This window comes from Anomaloglossus baeobatrachus, chromosome 5 (genome assembly GCF_048569485.1).
Source record: "Anomaloglossus baeobatrachus isolate aAnoBae1 chromosome 5, aAnoBae1.hap1, whole genome shotgun sequence".
NCBI classification, from domain to species: Eukaryota; Metazoa; Chordata; class Amphibia; order Anura; family Aromobatidae; genus Anomaloglossus; species Anomaloglossus baeobatrachus.
Genome location: NC_134357.1, coordinates 224,168,307 through 224,189,243, shown reverse-complemented (window position 1 = coordinate 224,189,243; position 20,937 = coordinate 224,168,307). Strand labels below are relative to the sequence as shown.

At 46.4% G+C, this 20,937-nt stretch overlaps 1 protein-coding gene across 1 annotated transcript in view; it reads left to right on the top strand.

Moving 5' to 3' along the window:
• Positions 1-559: 559 nt before the first annotated feature.
• The window catches only part of PAOX (polyamine oxidase), a 97,328-nt gene continuing 76,950 nt past the window's right edge, over positions 560-20,937 (top strand). The window contains exon 1 of the mRNA XM_075349134.1: positions 560-892. Coding sequence (XP_075205249.1) covers positions 649-892 — 244 coding nt within the window. The 5' untranslated portion in view covers positions 560-648. The remainder of the gene's footprint in view (positions 893-20,937) is intronic.

Here is a 20,937-nt window from a genome sequence, read left to right as displayed (position 1 = left end):
TGGATTAGGCCTGTATGGACCAGGCTGGATTAGGCCTGTATGGACCAGGCTGGATTAGGCCTGTATGGACCAGGCTGGATTAGGCCTGTATGGACCAGGCTGGATTAGGCCTGTATGGACCAGGCTGGATTAGGCCTGTATGGACCAGGCTGGATTAGGCCTGTATGGACCAGGCTGGATTAGGCCTGTATGGACCAGGCTGGATTAGGCCTTTATGGACCAGGCTGGATGCGGCCTGTATGGACCAGGCTGGATGCGGCCTGTATGGACCAGGCTGGATGCGGCCTGTATGGACCAGGCTGGATGCACCAGGCTGGATTAGGCCTGTATGGACCAGGATATATTAGGGCTGGATGCACGAGGCATTATTACTAGGTGTGTGTTCCAAACTTCAGAAATAAGGCAAGAAAGAAAATGAAAACTTAGGTCAGTCCTACAGGGGTTAAGTATGTGGCAGCCACAGAATAGCACAATCTGGAAACACTTAGGACTTGGAAGGCTCTCAGTCTGTGCAGCTGCAGAAACAGAGCTCCGTCCAGAAGCATTGTCTTCACAACCTACACAGACTCTGCACTGACCCTGCTCACGTCTACACCGGCCGCGCACTTTGTTCGCCACTTTCTAGGAGGAAGGAGCCAGGTAGTAAACATGCAGAGCCGCGCCAGGCTCCTCCCACTTGTCCTCCTGCCTCTCGCTGTGCTCTGTGGCACTCCAGGCCCTCTTTCTGTGAAGCCAGAACCCATGGGTCCTCGGGATCCTGTCGTGCTGATTATCGGGGCCGGGATCTCCGGTATCGCGACTGCAGAGAAGCTGCACAGACACGGCTTCCAAAACATAAGGGTGCTAGAGGCCACTGGGAGAACCGGAGGTCGGATCCGCACAGAAACATTCGGTAATTCGGTGCAGCTTTGTCATTTCAGGTGCAGACGTGATTGGGCAGAAGCCTGGCTGATGGTTGTTTAGAGTCTAAATGTCTATAGGGAAGCGTTATGCAATACTGACGCCTGACACAGGGTGGCGCTGTTTGTACTCTAACGGCAGGAGATTTCTTCTAAGCTCCACGGCGACCTCTGGTGGCGGGCTACTGCATGTCAGTTATCTTCCCTAATGTCGCAGGATTTTCCAAATATGATGCAACACCTATAACATTGGTCAAAATATTGTGAAAGGAAATGCAGCTGTAGCTAAATACAACACTAGTTTATGGCTCTGTTTACTTCTTTGTCAGAGGCTCCTAATTTTTAGTGCTCTCTAGAAATACTATACTAACCTATTGTGTCAGGTAAAATGCCAGACACAATGATGGAAACCTAATGGGAAGCCACTATACAGTGGGTCTGTCTTGTGCTGATGTCAGGGATATGGCACTTCTTTTAAAGCATGGGTGGGGAACCTTTTTACTGCCGGGGGCCATTTGTAAATTTCTAACATTTGGGGGCCGCAGAAAATTATCAATGTGAACATTACCATCCTATATTTGATCAAGCAATGAATTAGCTCACCCCTACTGTGATGGCTAGATCGGCTTCTCTTTGGTGTGGTGGTTAAGACGCCGGGGTCATACAAATCACAGGTGATGCTGGGGGCATACACATCACAGGAGTGGCTGGGGGCATATACTGTACATCAAAAGAGGGGCTGGGTCACAGACATCATTTGAAGGCATATAGATGGCTGAGGGGCACAGACAGCACCTGGGCGGGCATGAACAGCACTGTTGGAGCACAAACATTACTGGGGAGCAGGCATCACTAGGGGGAGACGGACAGCTCTGGAGGAGCACATACATCACTGGGGGGCACGGAAGCACAAAGGGGCTCGGATATCACAAGAGGAGCACAGACAGCACTAGCAGGGCACGGCAGCACTTGGGGGGCACTGGAGAAAACTGATAACACTTGCAGAGCACAGACATCACTAGGGGAGCATAGACATCACTGGGGGGCACGGAGGGCACTTTCGAAGCACAGCACGGGGTGGTACACAGCACTGGGGAAAGCACACAGCACTGGGGGGATGGCACACAGTACAGGAGTACTATGGGTGGGAACATAGGACAGGGGGGTACACTCAGCACTGGTGGAGGGGGCACACAGCGCTGGAAGCCGTGAAGCTGCTGCTTGTCTTCTGTGGAATGGGGGCGCAGAGCACTAACCTATCCCACAAAGTAAGTCCTGAGCACATTGGCCAGTGTGAGGACCCAATGGTACGCTCATGCAGCATTCAGTAGTGAAAACGTCGGTGCTGTAATCACACTTGCGAGTGACTCGCGCTAGTATCGCATCGCCTGGCACAGCCGCACACTTTCCAGACAGGAGCGTCTCAGTTGCATAAAAATACATGCAGCTGACCCGCTCCTGTCAGAAGAGTGTGCGGCTGTGCCGGGCGATGCGATGTCAGACTAGCGCGAGTCCCTCGCAAGTGTAACGCTGTCCTCGTTCTGTCCTGCGTGTCCTCGCAGCGCACATGGGGATTTAATGCACTGGCGGCTGGCAAGATATGGTGGCCGGCCTGAGCACTGCGGTCCCAGCAATCTGCCGGGGGCTGCAGAAAACTTCATCGCTGTTCCCACCTATGTTTTAAAGGAAACTTGCCACTAGATTCCTGCTAACTGAACTGTGGCTGCAGAAATCAGAGCCCAGCTGTGTGATTGCAACCTAAAATATAAAGCAGCCCACTAGAAATGGAAGGAACACTGGGCACACTATTTTTTCATAAACAACCAATCACACTCCAGTGTCCACTAATAATATGAAAAGGCCAACGCTCTGCCTTGTTACACCTGTTCCAGTGTTTCAGCGTGTTCTTGAGTATGGATCTATTCGCCAGGGTGCACTCCAAAGATGCAGAACCGTAAGAATCCCAAAAAATTGAAGAAATGAGGCACTGGTTTGTAGATAATTTCAGAAGACGGGTTTATTCAGGCATAGGAGGAGGGTGCAGGAATAGCGTGCACACTGACAACGGCCATTTTGCACCGATTGCCGATGCTTCCACGGACCCAATAAAAAATAAAGCACCACATCCAAATTAGTGAAAAAAGTGTACAGATACATTATTCTTCCATATAGGCTACATTTCAGCTCCCTCTATGGATCCTTTCTCCAGCCATGGAGAGTGACAGTCACGTCATGGGAACAGTGGCTGGAAGCTTGGTGAACTCACATACCTGACTGCGGGCTGTATAGGCGTGACTGCGGGCTGTATAGGCGTGACTGCGGGCTGTATAGGCGTGACTGCGGGCTGTATAGGCGTGACTGCGGGCTGTATAGGCGTGACTGCGGGCTGTAAAGGCGTGACTGCGGGCTGTATCGTCCACAAGCACCTTGTTTTTGTGATGTGACATCCATCATCCTGGACTTCTATTTGACTCAGAATGACGTTTATGAGGAGCCTGATTAACGGACCTCTAGACCAGATGAGTAACAACCATATTATATGTGGCATTATTGATGCTTAGGTTTACTTGCCTGTTTTGTTTGGTTTTTTTTATTGATATTTTCATCTGTTTATGGTTGGTGCATTGTGATAGTGTATGTTGATTTAGGGACTGTTAGGGTCTCCCATCGGTGAATGGGGGCGCCACAACCCCAGAGCGTCATACCATCAATTGCTAGGTAGGGATACTCAGGGCCCAATAGGGTGAGTTTTCTTTTTTCCCTACCTTAGCATTTTTTATCATTAAGTATTGCCTCCTAACTATTTTACCCTCACTAGTATAAGGTTTTTGTTTTGGTCCTCTGACCTTTTAAGTGGAGTATTAAAGGTTAAATTTTAAGAGTTTTTTTCTTTTGGTGACTGTATAGACCTGACTATTGATTGTATAGACCTGACTGTGGACTGTATATAGACCTGACTGTGGACTGTATATAGACCTGACTGTGGACTGTATATAGACCTGACTGTGGACTGTATATAGATCTGACTGTGGACTGTATATAGACCTGACTGTGGACTGTATATAGACCTGACTGTGGACTGTATATAGACCTGACTGTGGACTGTATATAGACCTGACTGTGGACTGTATATAGACCTGACTGTGGACTGTATATAGACCTGACTGTGGACTGTATATAGACCTGACTGTGGACTGTATATAGACCTGACTGTGGACTGTATATAGACCTGACTGTGGACTGTATATAGACCTGACTGTGGACTGTATATAGACCTGACTGTGGACTGTATATAGACCTGACTGTGGACTGTATATAGACCTGACTGTGGACTGTATATAGACCTGACTGTGGACTGTATAGACCTGACTGTGGACTGTATAGACCTGACTGTGGACTGTATAGACCTGACTGCGGACTGTATAGACCTGACTATGGTGCACTTTTTTATTAAGAATAAAATCTTGAGTAAAAGTAATTGTCTTATACAGTCCATAGTCAAGGCCATGAGTTTAGGTCTGGGCATTCACAAAGCTCCCATCCACACGCGCCTGTCTACCCCTCTCCATATTAGTTGACAGAATGGCAGCAGTGGTGAGCAGTTTACTGATGTTAGTGGGGAGAGAAGGGAGTTGTATTTACAAAACTAGAGAGAAACGTAATGGCTAATTTGCCTATCTAAAGAGAACAGCATTCTCTTTTGAAAAAACAATCCATTATATTTTTGATTGCTGCACTCTTCTCTTATTGTTGAATATATTGAAGTCTTTTTTTTTATCAGTGTTTTGATCTGTGTGTGCACTCACAATTTTACCTTTAAGCAATTTTTCTCTCCCTGGTTCTCTTCCTGGTATAATATCCTCCTATTTTGTCCCTTTCCAGGTATAATGTCTCCATCTTGGGCTTGTTCTTCATGTAATGTCGCACACCCTAGGCCCCTCCATATAATAAATGTCCCACATTCTGATACAATTTCACACATCCTTAAGGGGTCCAGGTATAATGTCCTCCATCTTGAGCCTTTTCCTGGTATATAGTCTTCAATCCTGGATTCCTTCCAGTAATAATGGCCTTGTTCTTCAGCTCTTTTCCAACAAGTGTATATATAGAAAGAAATCTTCTTGCCTTCCTCCAGACCTAGGATGTGTGGGGTCCTCTTCTGTAGCTGGGAAATGACTTTATTGGCTTACAGCACATGATGTCGATGTCATGTGCCACCCATGACTAGTACAATGACATTAGGTGCCTGCCTGATGATCTTTCATTTGAGTATTCTGGTAGGCACTGAAGGTTCTCAAATGAAATTTCTTAAAAGTGGTAGTAAAGTAAACAAAAAAAAACAACCCTTAGCATAGGGAAGGAACAATAGAAATGTTTTAATTGGGGGGGGCGTGGCCTGGACCTCATGTAGAGAGGAAGCAGCGTGGGTGAGCTCCTGCCTGGATCCTGAATCATCCTGCACACCGGCCTTGCTGACAGGCACTACCGACCCTGGAGGGCTGCAACACTACTTATAACACCCGGGGAAGCGAGCACAGCCAGGATATGCCGACCCTCAGCAGCAATAAAAGGGACAGAGACGCGCAGGAGCGCACCTCTGAAGAATCCAATATGGCGCCGCCGGCATCCACACCATCCCGAGCTGGAGCAGTGGGAGTAGCAAGCAGGTTGGAGCGGTTTGCCAGAGTGTCCCCTGGCACAGAGCCTACCTACAACGATGCACCCGATGGCAGCGCTGAACGTGCCCTGGAGCAGGGAGAAAACATACCCGACGGTGAGACTGTGAGTACCCTGGGCCCTGCATGTTCAGCAGCACAAGATATGCAGACACAGAGGCCTGCGCTGGCAGAGGGAGAAGGGGGAGATGTGGAGCAAACAACACCTGTTTTCACTGAGGCCATACTGAGAGACATTCTGGCAGCAATTAACTCTTGCAATACCACATTGGCCACTCTAAGCAGCCAGATGGGAACTGTCACCTCAGATATGGCCTGTATTAAACGTGAGCTGCAAGGGGTGACTGTCAGAATGGGGGAGCTGGAGGAAAGAGTGAGTACAACAGAGGATAAATTACCACCAATGTCACGAGAGCTGGGAAAGGCCACCAAAATATCTCCACACTGCTAAACAAGGTGGATGATTTAGAGAACCGCTCCCGCAGAAGTAATTTGAGACTGGTGCGGGTCCCAGAGAGGATGGAGGGCAATGACCCATTGAATTTCTTTGAAAAATGGCTTAAAGACACCATGGGAAAAGACATACTATCCTCTTTTTTCACCATTGAAAGAGCGCACAGGGTCCCTGCGCGTGCCCCACAGCCGGGAGCACCCCCACGTCTTATTCTGATTAAACTACTGCACTATAAAGATAGGGACACTATCCTGCGTAGAGTCAGAGATATCAAAGAACTTGCAATTGATGGGAGGAAGATATCAATATTTCCTGATTTCTCCATGGAAGTGCAACGTAAAAGAGCGCAATTTATTGAGATCAAAAAACGATTGCGCAACCTACAAGTGCCATATTCCATGATGTACCCTGCTAAACTGCGGATTGCTGTGAATGGAGAGACTCATTTTTTTGATACGGCTTGGGCGGGCGGCGCTGTCTTGGCTGGATATCAATGAGAGATCCCTGAGGAGGAAGAATACCTGAGATTTTCCTTTCTGCCGCCAGGCGTTGTTTTTGTTTGGGACGCTATGCTGGTGAGCTCATTACAGTTAAATTCATCTAGGATCCAGGTTGGGAGACGGCCGGTTCATTGTGGACACACGCTGCACTAGCGAGTTGTCGACCCCCCTCCCTGCATGGACTTGGGGCGTGTTTTTAGCCCTGATTTTCTCTATTTGGGAGAAATGTGTAAGATACACTTGATTTTGAGGGCAGGGGCACTGCACACTGGTGTGCGGAGCCCTATCTCTCTCCTTGTTTTTCTTGTTTATTGTTGTATGATGCAATCTGTTTGGGAAGTGTGGTGTGCCTCAGTCATGTCGCTCAACCTAATGTTTTTGAGAATCGGTGGAGAACGCCTCTCTCCTCCAGGTATGAAGTATCCGTCCGGATCATATCTTAGTCTACGCTTATGGCGACATCTTTAAATATTGTAGCGTGGAATGTTAGAGGGCTCGGATATGCGAACAAAAGATGTGCTATATTTACTCACCTACAGAAACTTTTACCGGCTATTTTATGTCTCTCCGAGACCCACATGGTCAGGGATAATGTTCATTGGCTGAGGAAGGGATGGATCGCGCATGAATATCATTCCACATACTCGACCCATGCAAGGGGTGTGAGTGTGTTGGTGCACAAATCCATCCCGTTCTCATGTACCAAATCAGTGATTGACCCGGGGGGCAGATTTGTATGTTTGCTTTGCACGCTGTATGGTATACAATTTATTCTGGTTGCGATATATATCCCTTCACCATATTCAGTCGAACCGGTAAAAAGGATATTGTCTATTTTAGATTCCCTTCCATCTGTGCCGACGCTTTTGATAGGGGATTTTAATAATTACTTACATCCCTATCTAGATAAATTACACTCGGGAAACATATCGGAGAACGCCGCCCCGACTTCATTTGCTAGAATGCTAACAGAGCTGGGTTTTGTAGATCTTTGGCGTGCCCAACACCCCACAACCAAACAATTCTCCTGTTACTCTAGCTCCCACCACACCATGTCACGGATAGACCTGGCTATTGTAAACGCACTTATGGCCTCATATACACAAAAGGGGGCCTACCTACCTAGAAGTGTATCTGATCACTCACCATTACATGTTACGCTTGCATGGGGAAACCCCCTCGCTCTGCCCAGGCCTATCTGGAAACTTAATCCCTTCTGGATCCAGCTTATTGGGGGATCTTTATATGATAACATTCTGGAATACTTTCATCTAATGAGTGCTCTGCACCGCCACACATAGTTTGGGACTCTATGAAAGCTGTGGTAAGGGGCATACATATTAGAGAAATATGCATATGCAAAAATCAAACCAAATGTTACACCCAGAGTCTGATTCAGAAGGTATCTGATGCGGAGGCTGCGGTGGTGCTCAACCCGACAGTAGAAACTAAAAACACTCTAGAGAAGGCACAGATGCCACTCAAAGAAAATCTCATGTCGGTGGCAGAAAATAAACGCTATTTCCTTAAACAAAATTATTTTATGGCGGGGGAGGGCGTGGGGCACCTACTGGCCACAGTCATTAGAGCACAGGAAGGATCTTCTTATATAAATAGGTTAAAGACGGAATCAGGTGACTTTGTAAGAGCAAGCGAGGATATAATAAGAGAAATAAAGAGGTATTATATGCGGCTATACACATCAGACTGTGACCTCACGGAGACTGAGATTGAGCAGTATTTGGATGCTCTCTATCTTCCTACACTGAGTGATGTAAACAGGGAATTGCTGGACCGGGACATCTCATTGGAAGAACTGGAGGAAGCGCTTGGCCAGACACAAAATGAAAAAGCTCCGGGAACGGATGGCCTGCCTGGAGAGTTTTATAAAACGTATGCACCCTTACTGCTACCCAAACTACTTAAGGTATTTGAAGAATCTGAAAGGCAGAAGGTCCTCCCGCCCTCTATGATGGAAGCCTTAATAGTCTTAATATTAAAACCCGGAAAAGATCCAGAGATCCCGGATTCGTATCGCCCTATTTCTCTCCTACAAACAGACATTAAATTGCTGGCCAAGGTGCTCGCCAATAGGATGTCCCGAGTCATCTCATATATAGTGCAGAGTGATCAGACAGGATTCATTCCATGCAGAGCCACATCTATGAATCTCAGGAAATTATATTTGGGAATTCAACATAGTTCTGAGGTACCGGGGGAAAGGGCAATTTTGTCTTTAGACGCCGCTAAGGCGTTCGATAGCCTTGAATGGGAATATATGTGGGCTGTACTTCGGAAAATGGGCTTTGGACATAGATTCATAAATTGGGTAAAACTGCTATATGACTCACCGGTGGCGAAGGTTAGGGTTAATGGCAGGGTCTACGAGTCTTTTCCTCTTGGAAGAGGTACTAGACAGGGGTGCCCGCTTTCACCCTTGCTATTCGCGACTGCAGTGGAGCCGTTGGCAGTGGTAATACGGAAATCCAGGGAGGTAGAGGGATTTCGGTGTGGAGCCGTGGAACAAAAGATATCATTATACGCAGACGATCTACTCTTATATTTAGACAGGGTACGTTCCTCGATTTTGCCGGCAATGAATATCATTCGGGAATTTGGACAAAGGTCTGGTCTACGAATCAACTGGTCCAAGTCGGCTTTAATGCCGTTGGACCCCCTTCCGGGGGACTTTTCGGACTTACAGATTCCAGTTCCTGTGGTCCGGGAGTTTAAATATCTGGGAGTAATTGTCAGCCCAATCCCGGAGGATTTCCAGGCCCTAAATCTTGAACCCCTGTTACAGCGATTCAGAGCAAAAGTGCATACCTGGTGCCGTTTGCCGCTATCAAATATCGGCAGATCCAATTTAATTAAAATGGTAATGATGCCACAATTACTATACCTTATACATAATTCTCCAGTGTGGATATGTAGGGAATTTTTTGTAAAAATTAATACAATATTCCGGGAACTTATTTGGAAGAAAAAGCAAGCTAGGATTCGACTGGAAGTGCTACAGCGAGGAAAGGAGGAGGGAGGACTGGCGGTACCAAACCCATATATATACTATATAGCCTCCCAGATGCAACATCTGAGGGGTTGGGGCAAAGAAGGAGGGTATGATACCAGTGGTGATATAGTGAGAGAGGGATCAGTATGGAAGTACCCAGGTTGCCGGTTGGATGTGGGACAAAGACAGATAAATGGGGCACGATATCCCACACTGGCTATGATATTCCGGGTGTGGGACAGGGGTAAGTCTCTTTTGGGGATAAGCGGACCTACAGAGCTCTGGCCACTGTGGCAGAACCCCGACTTGCCAGAAATTAAAAAATTAGTAGGTTTCAGAGGATGGGAGGATAAAGGGATCCATTTAGTGTCACAAGTACTACAAAATAATACTCTTAAAAGCTTTGAACAACTGAGAACGGAGTTTCACCTTCCGCATGTCTTCTTTTATCAGTATTTGCAGCTGAGACACGCACTGGAAAGACAGGGGAGGACAAACCCGGTAACAGTGACACATAATCAAACATTACATAGGCTGCTTACATCTGAGTCCTCTAAGGGTCTTATTTCGGAACTATATAAAAAATTACTACCTGCCCATCTGGAAACACATCCATTGATTGTTAAAAGCAAATGGGAACGAGACGTCGGTCCCCTGACATAAGGCCAGTGGTCTGATATATTGGAACAAGTTCCTAAACTGGCGGTATCGGAGTGCCAAAAGCTGTCTCAAATATATCTCATCCACAGGGTATATAAAACTCCCAGTCTACTATTTAAGATGGGACTCAGACCAAACACACAGTGTGTTAGGTGTGGACAGGATGATGCCCATTTGATGCATGTTATGTGGGAGTGTGGACACATTGGTGATTTCTGGAACCAAACCCTGGGACTTATAGATCAAATATATCATATCACAATACAACCGTCGCCCCGCCTGTGCCTGTTGAGTCTGTGGGAAGGAGAAGTGGATCCGGATTCTCCAACAGCTCTGGGAATAGCCCGTATCTTGTACCAAGCAAGAAAGCTACTTGCATATCACTGGTTAGACCCTCTACCACCAACATTACCAGAGCTCAACAACAAATTAAACCCTCTACCACCAACATTACCAGAGCTCAACAACAAATTAAATAACGTCATAAGATTGGAAAGGGGAGTTTATTTAAAAAGAAAAACATTGAAAAAGTTTTACAGCATTTGGCGGCCATGGATGGAGTTGCCGGGCCTACCCTCTAGTGCACTGGTTCGGGATGCAATGCTGGACCGGTTACTGTTGTGCCTGCAGTGATGGCATGTGTGAGGAAGGGAATTAAAACTAGTTTTTTCTGTGACGAAGTGGACTTTGAATGAAGAGGTGAGAGAGGACTGGAACGGTTTCATGGATGACTGCACGGAGAGGGAGGGGCAGGAGGAGAGTATAGCAATATGATGTGGAGCGACACGGCTGATGGAGGAGGTGTTCCTGTTAGTCTGAGGCATTATTGCATAATTTAAGTTTTGTTTATTTGTAGAGCCACGAGGTTTGTAGGCTCAAGCTATATAATATAATTATGATTTGAGAACTCTATTATTATATTTACATACATGCAGAGAAAGAACTGATTTATAAATCACATGTGTTTATCTGTTTATTGTTATCAGTTATATGAAAAGTGAAATACTCTCTGTATTGATCCCTAATGATTTAATAAAAAAAGATCTGATTTAAAAAAAAGAAATGTTTTAATTGAAGTGTATTGGAAAAGAGATTAGATTATTACAATAATAGACAGACATTTAAGATAAAAATTAAAATTAGTTTCGGACTACTCTTTTAAAATAAGTGACGTGTACTTTCCTCTGAAATTTTCCACTCAATGCTTTACAATAGCAATCAATGAAAAGGCTTAAAATACAACCAGAAGAGGCCCCTGCTACAGTTTCTTCATTGTTTAATGAAATTTAAAGGGGTACTCCAAGAAATTGTATAAAAATAAATCATTAAAATAAATAAGGTACATTTAAATATTACAAATTGTACTAAGTACCTTTTACGAAGCAAAAATGTAGCAAAAAGGTAATCTACTGTATAGTTAGTGCATGAACGTGTGCTCAAGACAGACATCGAGTGAGGGTAGCATCCTGTGAGGTATCATGAATGCACATTCCTCTGTTCACCAAACCTGACAGGACAAGCGAAAGCCAGTTTGTATAGTTTATTCCTCAACCCCTTCACCCCCAAGCCCATTTTCACCTTTATGACGAGGCCATTTTTTGCAATTTTGACCAGTGTCGGTTTGACAAGTTATAACTCTGGAACGCTTCAACAGATCCTGGTGATTAGCACATTGTTTTTTCGTGACATATTGTTCTTCATGATAGTTGTAAATTGAGGACGGTATGTTTTGCAATGTTCAAACTGAAATTTTATGCCCATAAATCCGAGAGTTATGTAACACAAAATAGTTACTAAATAATATTTCCCACATGTCTACTTTACATCTTTTCTTTAAATCAGTGCAATTTTTGAAATATAGTTTTTAGGGAGTAGGAGGTTACAAGTTGTCAAAGTTTATCAGCAGTTTCTCATTTTTCCACCAAAATTTACCAAACCAATTTTTTAGGGACCACATCACATTTGAAGTAATTTTGAGAGGCCGAGGTGACCAAAAATGCCCAAAAGTGACACCATTCTAAAAACTGTACCCCTCACACTGCTCAAAACCACATCCCAGAAGTTTATTAACCCTTTAGGTGCTTCACAGGAACCAAAGCAATGTGGAAAGAAAAAAATGAAAATTTTACTTTTTCCCCACAAACATGTTACTTTAGCGATACCCTTGTGAAAATGCAAAATTGTATCAAGAAAAAAAGTACACCATACAATTTGTTGTGCAATTTCTCCTCCGTTGTTAGGTAGGTGTCAGGTCTGATTAAGGCAAGCAGAGGGCTATCTATAGAGACAGACAGAAATATACTAACTACGCTTGGTACCGGGATACTCTTTTTAATTTCATTTTGGAGTTCTTTGGGGGGTGGTTTTGTAGTTTACAATTGTTAATTAATAAAAGTTTTAATCTTTTGTAAATATACAGTTTTTTATGGGTTAAGGACCTTGGGTAGTTTATTTATTACATGTGTATGTTTTTGGCAACTATCACACTAAAAAACCTTTTTAACAAAATAAAGGACTTTGCATCACCGATTTTGAAGGCTTTGTTTTTTTTTTCTGCTGATAGTCATGTGAGGGCTTGTTTTTTGCAGGCTGAGTTGGCGTTTTTATTGGTACCATTTTGGGCCGCACAATAATTTTCGATCGCTTTCTATTCCACTTTTTGTAAGGCAGAATCATTAAAAAACAGTAATTCAGGAATAGTTGTTTGGGTTTTTTGTTACGCTGTTCTCCCTGCCTTAAAAGTGATAAGACAGCTTTATTCTTCGGGTCAGTATGATTACAGCGATACAACATTTATATAGTTTTTTCTTATGTTTTGCCGCTTTTATACCATAAAACTATTTTATAGCAAAAAAATAGTTTTTGTAGTACTGTATTCTGAGAGCTATAACTTTTTTATTTTTTCGCTGATCGAGATGTATGGTTGCTCGTTTTTTTTTGCTGGACAAGATACGTTTTCAGCGGTACCCTTTTTATCTTTATATGGCTTTTTGATCGCGTTTTATTCCACTCTTTTGGTCAGCTGTATGATGAAATAATGTAGTTTTTGTTATGTTTTTTGATTATTTTTTTACAGAGTTCACTGAAGGGGTTAACTGGTGTTGACAGTGTTATAGATCAGGTTGTTACGTACACGGCAATAGCAAATATGTGTATTTTTTTTCTTTTTTTTAATACATAGATTTACATATTTACTGTTTTTATTTTATTTTTTTGTTCTGTATTTACAGATTTTTAAAAAATATTTTTACAACTTTTTTTTTTACTTAGTCCCTTTATGGGAAACTAACCTTCAATTGTCTGATCACTGATTTAATTCACTACAATGCTTGATCATTGCAGTGGATTAGATCTGTCAGTGCTGCACTTGCAGTGGTGATGACCCCGGGTTACAATGGCAGCGATCAGGTCCCTGTGATCACATTACAGGGACCCAATCACCAGGGACCCGATCCCTGACGCTTTCCCTTCCTCCTAAATGCTGCAATCGCATTGATCACAGCATTTAGGGGGTTAATCCTGGCAGTGAGAGCCGGGTCTCAGCTGTAACGTCAGCTGGAGACCCGTTGGCGATCGTGGGGGCACAGCACAGGAACCCCCATGATCACCATAACATAACTGTCTCATAGGTCGGGAATGCACCGACTTCTATGACGTACAGTTAGGTCAAGGGTTGGGAAGGGGTTAAAGCTCCATGCCGTCCTCTTGTTCGCCATTAAGCCTGTTAAGCCAATAAAATAAATGTTCAATTTCAGTCAGCTAGAAAGGTTATATTCTGCTTTAGACTGCATTCTGCTCTTTCACTTGTCCTGTCAGGTTCGATGCAGAGAGGAATGTTCACGATACGTGACAGGATGCTGCACTTCCCCAATGTCTGTCTGTAGCAGATGTCTTTACGTAGCCCATCCTGAGACCTGGGACAGATGGGAAAGTGCTGGGAGTCAGTGGCGTACCGTCAATAGAGGCAGACCACTCGGCTGCTACGGGGCCTGTGACCTATAGGGATCCGGAGCGGCTGCCCGCGGTGTGTGTACTTTCACTCTCCATCATTCCCAGCACAGGCGGGGTGCCCTGGGCCGTCACCAAGCAGCTGATTAAGGGGGGGGGGCTCGCACTGTGTGAATAGCTGCAGGCGCCAACACAGAGATGCAGACTCACAGACATTGCACAGCGCAGCCTCTGCTGTAGAGGGGGGAGTGGCCAGGTAGCGTCTTCTACCAGTCAGAGCTGTGACAGCTGCCAAGAGAACAGACAATTAGGAGAGGGGGAGGAGCTTGTCCAGTACAACTGCAGGAGATTGAAAAGAGATTGGAAAGCTAAACAGTGCAGGAAAAGGAGCAGAGACCTGACAAGAAGACAACAGAGCAGAAGAAGCTGAGGAAACAGAGAGCTAAGCAAACAAGAAGGGAGAGCAGAAGAACCAGAGAGGAAAAGCAGAGGACAGAAACTGAGCACAGCCAGCAGGACCCACAGGAAGTGGAGGCAGAAGTCACTAACATCTCTCACAGCACAGGAGCAGGTGAGTATAATAATGTGGATGTCTGCCTGTAACACTACAGAAACTGCCCCGTGCTGTGTCATCCCTGTGTGTAATATCTCTGTACTAAAAGGTAAACCATCAGTAAATGCTCTTTGCAGCGCTGTGCAACAGAGTGCCACATCTGGTATATTGGCTCTGCTTCATGCTCTGTTGGACAACCCTGGTATATTGGCTCTGCTTCATGCTCTGTTGCACAGCGCTGCACAGAGCGTTTACTTTACTCTAATACTCTTTTGCAGCACCTATATCAGGTTCATCAGGCCTTCTTTATGCTTTGCCGCACAGAGCATTTATCCCAGTCCTCCACCCCTTTCTCTTAGCCCGGCACATGTATATTTTTGTTCTTCTTGGTATATTTTTGCACTCGTTGTCCCATATCTATATCTGTACTGGTTCAGTGGACCATCATACTGGGTATATGATCCTATGTATTACTTTTTTCGTTATTTGATTGGATCACATGGATGCCCTGACATGTTAGCAGTGAGCTATAATAACCTGTAATTAAGCTATACGTATGACTCTCTACTAGCTATATAGCACTACGCGTATTTAATCAATATATATTTTTTTGCATTATTGTTTATGGGCATATTATAAGAGTGTGTTATCATAAGTACCTTATCTGATATACTGGGTCTGCTCCAGGCTCGGTTGCAAAGAGCATTATTCAGGGCTATCTGACGGTCTTCTCTTCTATACTAATCCTTCTCTGCAGTGCCCATATCCTGTTTATTACAGAATAAGTTGAATATACCTATAATAGCCCCCAGTCCAGTAGACCACTGCGCAACCAGCTCTGTCCTCACCTACTGTACCATCACCCATTCCCTGTAGACTGTGAGCCCTCGCGTGCAGGGTCCTCTCTCCTCCTATACCAGTCTGTTTGGTACTGTTAATGATTGTTGTACGTATACCCTCTTTCATAGTATCATAGTATCATAGTTTTTAAGGTTGAAGGGAGACTCTTAAGTCCATCTAGTTCAACCCGTAGCCTAACAGGTTGATCCAGAGGAAGGCAAAAAAAAACCCAATGTGGCAAACAAGTTCCAATGGGGCAAAAATTTCCTTCCTGACTCCACATCCGGCAATCAGACTAGTTCCCTGGATCAATACCCTGTCATAAAATCTAATATACATAACTGGTAATATTAAATTTTTCAAGAAAGGCGTCCAGGCTCTGCTTAAATGTTAGTAGTGAATCACTCATTACAACATCATGCGGCAGAGAGTTCCATAGTCTCACTGCTCGTACAGTAAAGAATCCTCGTCTGTGATTATGATTAAACCTTCTTTCCTCAAGACGCAGTGGATGCCCCCGTGTTCCAGTCGCAGGCCTAGGTGTAAAAAGATCTTTGGAAAGGTCTCTGTACTGTCCCCTCATATATTTATACATTGTGATTAGATCCCCCCCTAAGCCTTCGTTTTTCCAGACTAAATAACCCACTAAATAACTTTTCCAGACTAAATAACTTCACTTGTAAAGCGCCATGGAATAAATGGCGCTATAATAATAAATAATAATAATAATTTAGTTATATGTATGTCTCTGTGCTAGCTGTGTGGCACTGCACATACTTATTCCATGTATTGAATTGTTATGTGCATTAACTGTATATGGGTATTGTATTACAGTATGTTATCACACTTTTGCGGAGGTTGTCAATTGGGATTTGTTCATGCTTTTAAAAGGAACCTGTCACCAGATTTGGTGACAATAAGCTGTGGTCACCACCAGTGAGCTCTTATATACAGCATTCTAACATGCCTGGGTGCATGACATGTCCTACGTCATCCACACTCGCCGACATTAAGGTCTTGCGCAGACACACTACAATACTTTGATCAGCCCTGCTCAGGGCAGATCAAAGTGCGCTGCTAGTGTGGATGACGTAGGATGTGTCATGCACCCCGGCTACAGAAGAAGGAGGACAAAGATGGCCGAAAGAGGAGGCGCTGGTACCAGAGAACAGACACCCATCCGATCAGTCTGCACCGCACCGCTCCCTTAGGTGAGTATTATAAAGTGATTTTTACATTCTACACAGTGGCCTGGGCTCTTATATACAGGACTAGAAGGTGGCCCGATTCTACGCATCGGGTATTCTAGAATTTACGTATTGTGTAGTTCATGTATGATTTTTGTTATATATAGATGTTGTTGTGTGTAGTTACCAAGTGTTTGTGTAGGGCGCTGTACATGTTCTGGGTGTTGTCTGGGTGTGGCGGGGGGTGAGAGCGGTGTTGTTTGTGTGTTGCGTTGTTTGTGGAGCGCTGTGTGTCTGTAGCGTTGTGTGTGTGTTGCGCGGTTTGTGTGTGTGTGGTGTGTTTTGGGGGGAGGTATGTTTTGTGCAATGTGTGTGTTGTGCGGTATGTGCGTATATTTGTGTGTGCAGCGTTGTCTGTGTGTGGGTGTCTGTGTAGGGCAGTTGTTTGTGGTTCCCAGTGTGTGTGTGTGGTGTGTTGTGCAGTGCGTGCGCGTGTGTGTGTTGGGGGGAGGTGTGCACTTCCCATCGTGCTCCATCCCCCATGCAACGCACTCACCATCGTGCTCCAACCCCAATGCTGCGCACCCCCCATCGTGCTCCATCCGCCATGCAGCGCACTCCCCATCGTGCTCCATCCGCCATGCAGCGCACTCCCCATCGTGCTCCATCCCCCATGCTGCGCACTCCCAAACGTGCTCCATCCCCCATGCAGCGCACTCCCCATCGTGCTCCATCCCCCATGCTGCGCACTCCCAAATGTGCTCCATCCGCCATGCTGCGCACTCTCAAACGTGCTCCATCCGCAATGCTGCGCACTCCCAAACGTGCTCCATCCGCCATACTCCGCACTCCCTATCGTGCTCCATCCCCCATGCAGCGCACTCCCCATCGTGCTCCATCCCCTATGCTGCGCACCCCCCATCGTGCTCCATCTCCCATGCTGCGCACTCCCAAACGTGCTGCATCCGCCATGCTGCGCACTCCCAAACGTGGTCCATCCGCCATGCTGCGCACTCCCAAACGTGCTCCATCCGCCATGCTGCGCCAGCATCAGCCTCTCTACCCGCAGCATCAGCCTCTCTCCTCCCAGCATCAGCCTCTCTCCCCGCAGCATCAGCCTCTCTGTCCCCAGCATCAGCCTCTCTGTCCCCAACATCAGCCTCTCTGTCCCCAACATCAGCCTCTCTGTCCCAAGCATCAGCCTCTCTGTCCCCAGCATCAGCCTCTCTGTCCCCAGCATCAGCCTCTCTGTCCCTAGCATCAGCCTCTCTGTCCCCAGCATCAGCCTCTCTGTCCCCAGCATCAGCCTCTCTGTCCCCAGCATCAGCCTCTCTGTCCCCAGCATCAGCCTCTCTGTCCCCAGCATCAGCCTCTCTGTCCCCAGCATCAGCCTCTCTGTCCCCAGCATCAGCCTCTCTGTCCCCAGCATCAGCCTCTCTGTCCCCAGCATCAGCCCCTCTGTCCCCAGCATCAGCCTCTCCATCCCAGCCTTCCCCAGGATCAGCCTCTCTCATCCCAGCATCAGCCTCTCTGTCCCCAGCATCAGCCTCTCTGTCCCCAGCATCAGCCTCTCTGTCCCCAGCATCAGCCTCTCCATCCCAGCCTTCCCCAGGATCAGCCTCTCTGTCCCCAGCATCAGCCTCTCTGTCCCCAGCATCAGCCTCTCTGTCCCCAGCATCAGCCTCTCTGTCCCCAGCATCAGCCTCTCTGTCCCCAGCATCAGCCTCTCTGTCCCCAGCATCAGCCTCTCTGTCCCCAGCATCAGCCTCTCTGTCCCCAGCATCAGCCTCTCTCATCCCAGCATCAGCCTCTCTCATCCCAGCATCAGCCTCTCTGTCCCCAGCATCAGCCTCCCCATCCCAGCCTTCCCCAGGATCAGCCTCTCTCCTCCCAGCCTCCTCCAGCACGCCATGCTCCTCTGCCGACACTCACAGATCCGATCACTCACACACACCGACACACACCCGATCGCATACACTCACACACACCGACACACACCCGATCGCATACACTCACACACACCCGATCGCATACACTCACGCACACACACATTGACTATATTGCACATACGCGCTCATACTCACAACATCCGGAGATACCACATGCTTCTGGCCATGTGATCCTCCGGCAGGTCCTGGAAGGTCACAACAGCACAGTATCGAGGCCGAGAAGCAAGCGATATCGCCGGATGCTGTGAGTGTGTGGATGCGATGTGTGTGTGAGGTGTGTGTGAGGTGTTTGTGAGAGTGAGTGTGATCTGATGTGTGTGTATGTGTGCTGTTATGTGTGTGTGCGTGTGGATCTTCCGCCGCTGCAGGACCTTGATGTGCTGGTAACTATGCTAGCATGGTTACCAGCGCATCACGTCCCCCACTCGCACGGGAGCCCACACCAGCATACGGCGGCAAGGCCAGCAATGCGAGGGTAAGTGTCGGCTGGGTTGGCGGCGTACGCTGATGTGGGCTCCCGTTGGGGGGGGTGGGTTGTACAGTACTCACCTGGGAGCCGTGACCGTGTCAGTTCGGGGCAGAGCTAGCGTCCATTGCGTGAGGGGGGCGGGGCGTGGCGTGGCCAAGTTGCCAATGCCTGCAGGGTGCCGGGGCGAGAGGCCAATCTGTGGGGGGGGGGCGGAGCCTGGGCGAGCGGCTGGCCAATCCGTGTGGGGGCGCAGCCTGGGCGAGCGGCCAATCCGTGTGGGGGGGCGAGGCCATGGCGAGCCCAGCGGCCATTCAGCTTTGTGTCACCGTAAGGACACAATGTCACCGGAAGGACACAATTTTGAAGCATGACAGACAGACAGACAGACAGAATAAGGCAATTATATATATATAGATGTTAGAATGCTGTATATAAGAGCCCACTGGTGGTGGCTGCAGCTTATAGTCACCAAATCTGGTGACAGGTTCCCTTTAAATTATTTTATTATGTGTTTTTACTGTCCTTTTGGATTTAATAAAGATTGTTATATTTGTATCATTTCCATTTTCTGGTGTGGGCATCTATTATGTGTGAGCTTCTTTTCTTCTGTTTTGGTTGTATTGTGATCATGCAGGATGCTGCACTCGGTTTTATTCATTTAGTCCGAGTGTGTAACCCCTTTTTTGTATATATATTATTTCTGTACTGTGATATCACTGTGTGTATTATCCCTGTACTGTGATATCACTGTGTGCGTTACCCCTGTACTGTGACATCACTGTGTCTATTATCCCTGTACTGTGACATCACTGTGTTCATTGTCCATGTACTGTGATTTCACTGTGTGCATTATCCATTATCCTTGTACTGTGATATCACTGTGTGCATTACCCCTGTATTGTGACATCACTGTGTGTATTATCCCTGTCCTGGGGGGGGATTTGCGGTGTGAACCCACTGGTCTTTATGCAGTGGCCTTTTCTCAGTAACAGGATGGTGCTTATATTCAGACTCAATGTGGTGATAATGTTTGGTCATGGTATGGCGGCATTATTTTGCAATGTATAGTAGTATTATTAATCTTGGTATGGTGGGTGCTGTTCAGTATCACTATGTATTATCTGATATTTGGTAATTGTATGACTAGTTTGTTGATGAATTACTGTGCTAGAGTTTGTCTCCTTTACTGGAGAGACAATTTGAATATTTCTTAGAGGAGCGTGGCAGCTATAAGTCCCCTTACCTGGCAGCCAAACTGGCTTGCAAAGTCTCCTTAAGGAGAATAGTGTTCCCCCGTGGTCCCCGCATAGCTTTCTCATGAGCCAGATCAGACACCCCCATACTTTGCACTGACGAGGGGCAAGCACCCCGAAACACCGTGTCTGCAAATTGGGATTCTGATCTGGCTTATATATCCTGAGTCATATTGCAAAGGATTGTTGAAAATCCACTTGTGACTTTTAGGATCGCTACTTCCAATAGGTGGCGCTGCGCTAGAGTTTGTCTCCTTTACTGGAGAGACAATTTAAAAAGAAATGTAGATATTTATAGATTTGTATTATTTAATTATTTTTCCGCCGGCAGTAAATGTATCAGTAATCACTGTGAGACACTTTGGTAGGACTATTGTTTAGTACTGTCTACTCTGGAGATCTTTGGTTTGTTGGCTGCAGCTGATTCCACTGTTTGTAGGTGCTGCGGTGCTCTGCGAGCGTCAGGCCCTGTGGTGCCCCCAAGCCTCAGGCATCACACACAGACACAAAACAGGAGGACAGGCACACAGCACTGCCTA